The sequence below is a fragment of the Hylobates moloch genome, unplaced genomic scaffold, assembly GCF_009828535.3.
Source record: "Hylobates moloch isolate HMO894 unplaced genomic scaffold, HMol_V3 SCAFFOLD_13, whole genome shotgun sequence".
Classification (NCBI taxonomy): Eukaryota; Metazoa; Chordata; class Mammalia; order Primates; family Hylobatidae; genus Hylobates; species Hylobates moloch.
This window is the reverse complement of record NW_026652288.1, coordinates 32,763,482-32,774,134: the sequence shown is the minus strand read 5'-3', so window position 1 is coordinate 32,774,134 and position 10,653 is coordinate 32,763,482. Positions and strand designations below refer to the sequence as shown.

Below are 10,653 nucleotides of genomic sequence, written 5' to 3'. Positions count from 1 at the left end.
GGTGGGGGGAGGGGGGAGGGACAGCATTAGGAGATATACCTAATGCTAAATGACGAGTTAATGGGTGCAGCAAAACAACATGGCACATGGATACATATGTAACAAACCTGCACATTGTGCACATGTACCCTAAAACCTAAAGTATAATAATAAAATAATAATAATAATAATAATTTTGTGCAAAAGGCAGACATGGAATGGAAATGAACATAAGATATCAATATTTCCCATGCCATTTATTAAAAACTGAGACCAAAAAAAAAACAAGAATGGGATGCCATAGCTGAACTACTTACTGGCCTGGGATGGTGACCAGAATGATTAAGTAAAGTTTTGCTAATTCCAATCAGTGACTTTTTGAATTGGTTTCCTGGGATACAGCTGGGATTACAGGCACTCACCACCATGCCCAGCTAATTTTTGTATTTTTAGTAGAGATGGGGTTTCACCATGTTGGCCAGGCTGGTCTTGAACTCCTGACCTCATGATCTGCCCACCTCAGCCTCCCAAAGTGCTGGGATTAGAGGTGTGAGCCACCGTGCCAGGCCTCTCACATGGTTTTGAAGAGATTAAATGAGACAACACTCAAAAAGTACTCAGAATTGTGTCTGCCACAGAATAATTGGTCATATTAACTATCATTATTACATAGCACCAAAACATTATCCTGATTTCTTTCAATTGTATTAGGGAGCAAACTCTATCCCAACACCTCCCATTTTTAGATACAAACTTTGAGTTTCCACCAGACCCAGCGGTATGAGAGGAGTGTGAGGCAGTGACCTACCCAACTCTGTCCTTGTCTCTCCAACCTCCATGCCATGGTCTACTCTTCTTCTGAACTCAGTCTCAGGAGGAAAAAATTAAGAGCTGCTCACTTCCAGCTCCTCAACACACTACCTTACCTCACCATTTTCCCCATGTGTCTGTTTTTCTCAAACAACAAAACAGGTCTGACCAATAGCTAATGATATGATCAAACTTTACATGGTTCTCATGGATTAGGAAGTCCTTCTCAAACTACCATACTGCTATATCCATTTGGGCTTGGTGATTATTTCAAAAAGGTCTTCTTCTAGAATTTCTTTTTCTTTTTTTTTTCTTTTTTCTGAGATGGAGTCTTGCTCTGTCGCCAGACTGGAATGCAGTGGCGCGATCTCAGGTCACTGCAACCTCCGCCTCCCGAGTTCAAGCGATTCTCCTGCCTAAGTCTCCTGAGTGGCTGGGACTACAGGCGCGTGCCACCATGCCCCACTAATTTTTGTATTTTTTTTAGTAGAGAAGGGGTTTCACCATGTTGGCCAGGATGGTCTTGATCTCTTGACCTCATGATCCAGCTGCCTAGGCCTCCAAAAGTGCTGGGATTACAGGTGTGAGCCACCGCGCCCGGCTTTCTTCTAGAATTTTCACACATACATAACTATACAGCAGTATTAAAAGCCAAAAAATGGTCAAAGGGTATAAAATGTTAGTTACGTGGGATGAGTAAGTTATAGAGATCTAACAAACAGCATGGCAACTATAGTAAATAATACTGTATATTGTATACTGGTAATTTGCTAAGAGAGTAGACCTTCGACATTCTCACCACAAACCAAAAATGGTAACTATGTGAGATGAGAGATATGTTAATTAGCTTGATTGTGGTAATCATTTTACAATGTGTACATATTTTAAAACATCATGTATACTGTAAATACATACAATTTTTATTTGTCAATTATACCTTAGTCAAGCTGGGATAAAAAGAGCCAAAAATTGAAAAAAATCCAAACATCCATCAAGAGCAGAATAAATAATGAATTGTGGTATATTCACATGATGTGGTAAGCATTGGTAGTATAATATAAATGAGCAAGCTATAGTCATACAACTGCATAGATGAATCTCAGACATAACACTGAGTGAAAAAAACACACCGTATTATTTACACACAGTTCAAACACAGGCAGAACTGATCTCTGGCATTAGAAGTTAAGAGAGTAGCTCCCTCTGGTGAGGAGGAAGATGGCAGAGTCTAAGAACAAGGGGCTTTGTGGTGCTGGAAATGTTCTACTTAATGTTGATGGCACTTACATGAATATGATGTCACTTTGGGATCATCACTAGACTGTACACTTTTGACTTTTGTACTTTTCTGTATATAATTTCAATTTAACGTCCATCTTTTTAAGTTTAAATAAATGTGTATAACACGATAAAATCAGTGATTGGTTCAAATTTTTAGTGCTCATCCCATCCCCCAGGTGTCATGAATTGAGCACTGAGCACCTTGGAGTGAGTTCCTTTTGTTCAACTTTCGTTCGCTGCCTTTTTTTTCCACATAATAGTCAGGATCAAAACCTTCACCTACCTCACAGACTTGTTGGGCAGACCACATACCATAAGGAATGGAAAATACTCTGCAAAATGTTCAGGGCTTTACAAAGGCAAATGCTATTATTCCAAGACAGAAGGGTACCTCCTGCAATATAAGCATTCGTGAAACAATCCATAGACAAGGATTTAGACATTATTAATGCTTATTTTCTCCAGGCAAAACTCTAAATATATATATTAAGCAAACACTGATTGGAGCCTTTCTGTGTACCTCTGTGGACAAAGAGATGAAAGACTGTGTTGTGTCATGACAAATAAGTACAGGAAAGCATACAAGAGAAACCTGGGAGAGAGTTGGTGGGGTTGAGGTGGGGGTTCAATATTGAGCAAGGTCCCCTCCTACAGTCTGAGAGATCGTTTAAGGAAATCGTCCGTTTGAGTACTGACCAATTCTCCTTGGATCCTTTAATAAGTTCAGACAAGGTCCCAGTAGTAACTATCAGTACTGCAACAAGCTTGAAGTCTCTCCCCAAAGTGTTTAACTACTGGCATAGCTTTATAATGGGATTTTTTTTCCTTTACTACAAATAAAGGGAAGGAGCTTACGTTTTATTGTTACTGTTGTCAATTAGGAGGTGGCATACTTCAAGGAATATCCCAGAAGTTCTTCCATCCTTGGAGACATCATAGCATTAGGTTTTTGAAGACTCAGGACCACACTCAGGACCGTAAGAAACTTCATCTTTTTATTACTCTTTATTACAGAAAATTTCAAAAATATAAAAAGAATTTTGTAAGAAACCCCTATGTACCCATCATCAAGCTTCAATAATTACCACCTCAAACCAATCTTATTACCTCTATACCTCAACCCACTGGATTATTCTGAATAAAATCTCACATATCATATCATTTCATCTGTAATACTTTAACATGATTCTCCTCCTTATGAACATAACTACAATGCCATCATCACAGCTCCCAAAATCAACAGTCATTCATTTATATCATCAAATTTCCAATCAATGTTATCACGTTCATGATTGTCCTATAAATCGTCATTGTTATCTTTTTCTTTTATTAGCAGTTTGTTTGAATCAGGATAGAAACATAATCCAAATATTGTGATTGGTTAATGTGTTTCTTAAGCCTTGTTTAAGCTACGAGGCCTCCCTCCATTACTTTTTTCTCTATTTTGTGTCTTTTTGGAATTGTTTTGTTGAAATCTTAGTCAGTAGCTTGGTTTTCAAGCAACCTTTAGAGCTTTATATTACCATTAATCTTCATCTTTATCAAGTTCTAATTAAATAATATCCTAAATATGGTCATTTTTAAATATGTCCATGAATTCCTTGATATTTCTCCACTTAAGCAGTGCAGCATACTTCTACTCCCTCTGAGTGACGACTAGACTTAGCAACTGACTACTAATGAGTACAATAAGGTGAGCATGAAGGTGTGGCATCCTTAAGACCAAGACCATAAAGGCACTGTGGCCTTCTCCTCACTCTCCCTAATCTAGGATCACTCACTCTGGGAGAAGCTTATGGCCACATTGTGAGGACACTCAGGCTGCTCTACAGAGAGGTCCACATAGAGAGGAAGTGAAGCTTTCTGCCAACAGCCAGTGCCAGGGCTAAGGCCTCCTGCCAACAGCCATGAAAGTGAGCCATCTTGGGAGTAGATTCCCCAGCCCCAGTCGAGCCTTCAGATGACTGCCATCCCTGCTGACTGCTTGGCTGCAGCCCCTGGATTCCTGACACAGACTGTCAGTCAATAAATGCATGTTATTTTAGGTTGCTAAGTTTTGGGGTGATTTGTTACACAGCCAAAGAAAACTAATATGCCAGGCTACCTAGCCTCACATCATTGCCTCCCCTGGATACACCTTTCTCCTCCAGTTGTATGTATCCGAATCCAACCATCTTTTCACAGACACCTTCTCTAAGGAGCCATCCCTGGACTCCACTGCACTAACACTCCAAAATCCGGAAACAACTGCTCTTTCCTTTGATTTCCTAAGGAACTTTATTTGTATTTGGTTCTAAATCAAGTTGCCTAAAACCAATTCAGCCAAAGGTAAAACCAATTCATCTAATCCCCACCTGCCTAAAATATGTGCTTTTAACACTACAATTTTACCAAACTAGCTGTTCCTCAAACACCCCAGGCATTCTCCTGCCTCAAAGCCTCTGCCTCACCCCCACATATCTGCAGGGTTCATGCCCTTATCGAAGGCCTTTGCTTAAACGCCTCTCAGTAAGGTCTTCCCTAGCAGCCTATTTAAGACTGCCACACCCCTCACTCTTCCCCAGCACACACCAACCCAGCATGTCCTATTTACTAATGCAGTTTTATTTTCTCCACAGCACTTATGAATATCTAATGTGTATTTTAATTATGTCATTTATCAACTATCTCTCCCTCTCTAAACTGTAAGTTCCAAGAAAGCAGACATTTTATTTAGTTGCCTAGTGTTATCTATCCTTAGCTCCCAGGACTGTGCCCTCATACATAAAATATGCTCCATAAAAATTTGTTGAATAAGTGATCAAGATGATAGCACTTCATGTGACACACAATGAACATAACACTAAACATTTTGGCCTGTTAGACATATTTATGTATATAGTTGAATACTTTAAAGAGGCTTAATCAATCTCCTCCTTTACTGGTTAAACACAATACCTGAAATACCCTAAATAGGCAATCTTAAAGATAACTTAAGGATTGTAACATTTCTCAAAAGTAGCCAAAATGGGCCTATCACCTTTGATTCCTTGGCCATTTGATTAAACATGACTCACTGTGATTATGTCATAACCTAAATTAATCAAAGGGCTAATTGTATAGCTTTGTATAGTTTCCTTTGCATAGCTCATTTGCCATTTCAAAAACTCCTTAAGAGCAGGACTGGATCTTGTACATCTTAATCTTCTCTGCAGTGACTAGATAATGGGACAATCTATACAGTTTATTAATATCAGGATTGATAGCACCCAAGGCCATCTCTTCTCATCTCTTCTCTTTACTTAAAAGCCACCAGTAGGCACACCCATATACACATGCCTATAACAATGCTACCATAAAAAAGCATCTTCATTCTGCAGATGAAGTCTCCAAAGCAAACTGCCTAATGACTTTATTTTACCAAAGCTGAGTCAGAGCTGAAACCTTAGCCTCCTCTTTGACTCACAACATTCTTGTCTAAATTACACTGCGGCTACCAAAAGGAAGGAAAAAAAATAGACTGTTCATTTATCTGACATCCGACATATGGTTCTTACTAACAATCCATATATATGCATCATAGAGGGTCAAATTCTAACAGTGGATGGTGATATTCAAGATGAATAATGTTGCTTGTAAATTACTTTACAGTTTATGTAAGTCATAATGCTAGAAAAAACTAATTGCAATTCACAGTAATCTGACTCTTGATCGCCAAAGCATAGTTCAACACAGAATTGTTTTTTGTTTTTAATATCCAAAACAATGCTGGAAGGGAGATGTCTAGCTATGATATAATCAAAGCTTTATATCGTTCCAAGGACACATAGTTATATTCATGTTCTGGCAAACACAAAAAAAGCACTACTATCCTTTAGAGAAAAAGTTAGCAAACTACAGTTCATGGGCCAAATCCAGCCCACAGCCTGCTTTCATATGGCCCACAAGTTAAGGATAACTTTCATGTTTTTTAATGGTTGAGAAAAAAATTTAAAAAAGAATAATACTTCATGATCTGTGAAATTTATATGAAATTCAAATTTCAATGTCCATAAAATAAAGTTTTATTAGAACACAGTCACACTTATTAATTTGTACATTGTCTATGGCTGCTTTTGTGCTACAATGGCAGAACTGAGTAGATGCAACAGAAACCATATGTCCCACAAAGCTAAAAATATTTACTATCTGCCCCTTTACAGAAAATTTTTGCCAACTCCTTCCTTCAGGACATGGATGCTGAAATCTGACTGCCTCTGTTTAAATTGTAATACTGTCACTTACTAACTGTGGGACCTTGAACAAATTACTTAACCACTCTGTACTTCAGTCTTCTCATCTGTAAAATGGGTTTAATAATGTTACCTTCCTTATAGGGTCCTTGTGAGCTGTAAGTGAACAATACACAATAAGCGTTTAAAAGAGTACCTGGCACATAGTAAGCCCTTACTAAGTGTTAGCTATACCTATCTTACCTTTGCTTCTTGTTGAGGGCTGCAGAATGTGTTTTCCAACAGCAAAGTAGCATTTCGAACTAGCCCCTAAATCTAGCTACCACAATAGAACTGAAGTATTATGAGACAAGAAGAAATGAGAGAAAAATGAAGAAAAACAGAAAAAAAAAAAAGAAAGAGGACTGAGGAGGGAATAGGAGAAAAGAAAAAGACCACACTCAGAAGAAACAGTAGGTGGTCTATTCAAAGGGGAAGTAGAAATAAGGATAATTTCATGTATAGCAACAGACTGAATAACTTCTGTGGGCTAACTGGATACTAATCACCATGTGGAAGCTGTCTCTACAGAGGGAAGAAGCATTCTAAATTCCAAGCAAGTGACTTACAAATGAACTGCTACGTCAAGCCCATTTTTAAGTTGGGAACTTCCTGTATTTTACATTCCTAGACAAATGACAAGTGATAGTTGCAGTACATTCTGCATCTTATTATCCATAAAGAATAGCTCATTAAGAGGACACAATTTGTTTAAGGACCCGGTGCAGCTGAGTGGCTGCTTGTAATGCAACTCAGAGAACGGGGTAATCTTTCTTCTCTGAGTTCTCATTTTGTTCAGAATAGCACTTACTTCCTAACACTAAGAAAAAAAAAACCTTGTTCCCATAAATAGAAAACAAGCTCATTCACCAAAAATGGACCCACACAGCAACTGGGAGATAAACATGGTGTTAACAGAAGGTACACTTAACCTGCTACCGAGGTTGAGAAATTCTCTGTTTGCAAGGACTCCCTTTCATTTGAGCAGTTTCTCTGCAAGCTGAGTTCTTACCTTTTCTCTGCAGATAACTTTAAAAATAACAGTTACTTTTTTAAATTATTATTTCAAAACTCGATAAAGCAGCTCCCCCCTCAAAAACAGAATTTTTAAACTAACAACTTTATCACAAATAACTATTTTTAATCATTCCCTTCCAGTCTTGATCCCTATAATCCTCATGGTTGCCATGGGTTGTACTTATGGTAAATTTTCCTGCAGAGGCTAAATACACACGTCAAATATTTTTAAGAGACTCCATGTGTAAGCCTAATGTGTAAAGCCTTAAGAAAGGAAAGAAAAACATTATTATCCAAGTGATTTCTGCAAATTGTGCAGGAAAGGGACAGTGATTTAAAGCAAGGCATCCAAGAGAGTCATTAAGATGATCCTTAACTAAACGAAAGTTCAAAACACTCACTGAGAATGTATCTGCTGGGGGAGTCCCACTGAAGGCTTCGGCTTGAGGGTCAAGGTCATCTGGGCCACAGGGCTGACTCTTGGTAGACTGTCTGCCTTCTTAGACGAAGTATGCTTTGCTGCTTGCTCAGGAGGGCCCCACGAGGAGGCAGCCCCAGGACTCTGCCCTCCAAAGACTGGTGACGAGGTGTCCTGGGCAGCTATTGTTTCACAGGCTTTGCCCTTGGTCCCTGGTTTACACACACAGAGTTGTGGCCGGAGACACATCCCTCCATTCTGACATGGCGGAACACAGCTAGCTGCAGAAAGACAACAGAAGGCACAGCTTTGAAGAACAACATTGTAGACTTCTAATTTTTCCAAAGGGTTAACAGTAGCATCAGGTTGTTTGTTCTCCAATAAAAAAACCACACAAACACTCATAAGGAGGAAGCGGGGGCAGTTGGGTGGAGGAGGGGGAAGAGAACTAATATTAATGGCTTCCTATGTGACAGGCACCGTTCTAAAATATATAAACAAATTTAATCCCCCAGCAACATGTTCTGTAGATATTTTATTGTGCCCACTTTACAGATGAAAAAACAGAAACAGAGATTAAGTGATCTGTTAAACATCATATAATTATTACTAAGTAGAAGAGCTGGGATTTGAAACCAAGTGAGCCAGCTCCAAAGCTATCATTCTTAACCATTTTACTGTATCTGCCTCCCAGAAATGCATCAGAAAATCCAGGAAAAATTGTAAGAAAATGCTCTGCCATTATTTTAAAGTTATGTTCTGTGGCTTAAATTTAAATATACACTTCACTTAAAATTTAATTTAAAAATTTTTAAGCCAAATTTTTTGCCAAGACTTGGCAAAAAACAAAAGTTCAGTCCAATCCCCAACTCCAAAAAGTGCTCTCCTACAGACCTCATGTTGTATAGGCTATCAGATCTTCGAGAGACTGTGTCAGAAATTTAGTCCAATCTACTCTTTGACATAAGAGAAAATGAGAAAACCAAGGGCAGAAAGGTTGAGAGTCACCCAAAATACACCTGCTAGTTCGTATAAAAATCCAGTGTGCTAGGCACCATTCCTAATTTAATAATGAAAGGCAACCAAAAAGAAACAACTTCTTCATCTCCTATTTGCAAGGATGTATGTACTCTGAATCACCACACTCATGACCAAGCAGAGTTTTAAAGTTATCAGGCCAGGCTCAGTGGCTCACGCCTGTAAGCCCCATCACTTTAGGAGGTCACGGTGGGAGGATCGCTTGAGCCCAGGAGTTTGAGATTAGCCTGGGCAACATAGTAAGACCCTGTCTCTACCAAAAAAAAAAAAAATTGTAATTAGCTGGGCATGGTGGCACGCACCTGTAGTCCCAGCTACTCAGGAGGCTCTTGAGCCCAGGAGGTCGAGGCTGCAGTGACCATGATCACGGCATCACACTCCAGCCTAAGCAACAGAATGTAACCCAATCTCAAAATTAAAAATTTAAAAAAAGAAGTTATCGGGGCTGTGGGTCATTGGTAGAGTAAGTAGGTTTTATGATAGGCAAGGTCCCTTAGAAGTTTAGATGCTACTGGCTGGGCACAGTGGCTCACGCCTGTAATCCTACCACTTTGGGAGGCCAAGCTGGGCGGATCACTTGAGGTCAGGAGTTCGAGACCAGCCTGTTCAAAATAGTGAAACCTCATCTCTACTAAAAATACAAAAATTAGCCGAGTGTGGTGGCAGGAGCCTGTAATCCCAGTTCTGGGAAGGCTGAGGTAGGAGGATCACTTGAACCCGGAGGACAGAGGTTACAGTGAGCCGAGATGGTGCCACACACTACAGCCTGGACAAGAGGGAAACTCTGTCTCAAAAAAAAAAAAAAAAAAAAAAGAAGTGTACATGTACATGCTACTGACTTTTACTATACAATGTCATAAGCTTATGACCATGATTCCTTCAGTCCCTTCTTTATTTGTTCAAATACATTTATTATGCTGCCCTGTTGCTGTCAGCTCACCTTTTACATAAACTGTTGGTCCTGAAGCAGATCACACTATCAAGTCTCCCATAAAGTTCAATACAAGCCTCAGTCCACAAAGCAATTACAAAATAGATAAGCAAAACGAACAATAGGAGACTTAGTTATAAGACTCAGTTATGAAGATCCAAAAGACCAAGACCTAAAAGCCTTGAAACCTATTGATTTCCTACAAAAGAGAGAAGATACTTTTCCCATATTTCTACAATATGATGCCTATTCATTACAGCAAGTAATGATTTTTCTAAAATGGCCCTTGGGTGTCAGAATACCAAGCTGACAAATTTTCAGAAAGTTGGGAAGGATTCTATAAAAAAAAAAAAAAGAATGGAGCCAGCTCCCTAGGTGACCTTGGAGTAAGCCACTTAACCTCGGCCTCTGCACTTGTGCGTGTTTGGGGGGTTATGAGGAGCGCAGCAGCGATTTGTTCTAAAATGGTCCCCACAACATGAGAATAAAGGCTGTTCCCACACTGTGCTTCTAGAATTCTAATTCAAAAGCTCTGTTTCTAGAATTCAGAATTCTAACTATCAGAGTTTTCCTGACCAACTGAGCAAACTGTGTTGCTCTATCTGAGATGCTGCCCTGGGTCCTTGCTCAGCCATGGTTATTTCTGGAATGTCCCAGGAATGGGAATGGGATCCACCCAAGAGAACAGAAGTGGCCACAGCAAGGACTGAGCTGGGCCTTCAAAGCTGTGCCTCGGCCTGAGCTCACCACCCAGGCACTTTCACATGTGCCCTCTCATCATGCTTTCAATTAGAAACATGTTTCTTTTTAACATCTGAGAATGATTTCCGCTTCTCCTCCCGCCCAAGGTGCACTGCAAATGTCTTTTCTACCAGGAAGGCTGTTGGGTGCAAAAGCTGGCACCTAGGTGGAGGCCAAGGACTGACACC

At 39.6% G+C, this 10,653-nt stretch overlaps 1 protein-coding gene across 4 annotated transcripts in view; it reads right to left on the bottom strand.

Annotated features, from left to right (window-relative positions):
- LTBP1 (latent transforming growth factor beta binding protein 1) overlaps positions 1 to 10,653 on the bottom strand; it is a 462,412-nt gene that overhangs the window by 380,609 nt on the left and 71,150 nt on the right. For all 4 annotated transcript variants that reach the window (XM_032172648.2, XM_032172650.2, XM_058426675.1 and 1 more), the window contains exon 3: positions 7,739 to 8,036. In XM_032172648.2, the coding sequence (XP_032028539.1) occupies positions 7,739 to 8,036 (298 nt within the window). The remainder of the gene's footprint in view (positions 1 to 7,738; positions 8,037 to 10,653) is intronic.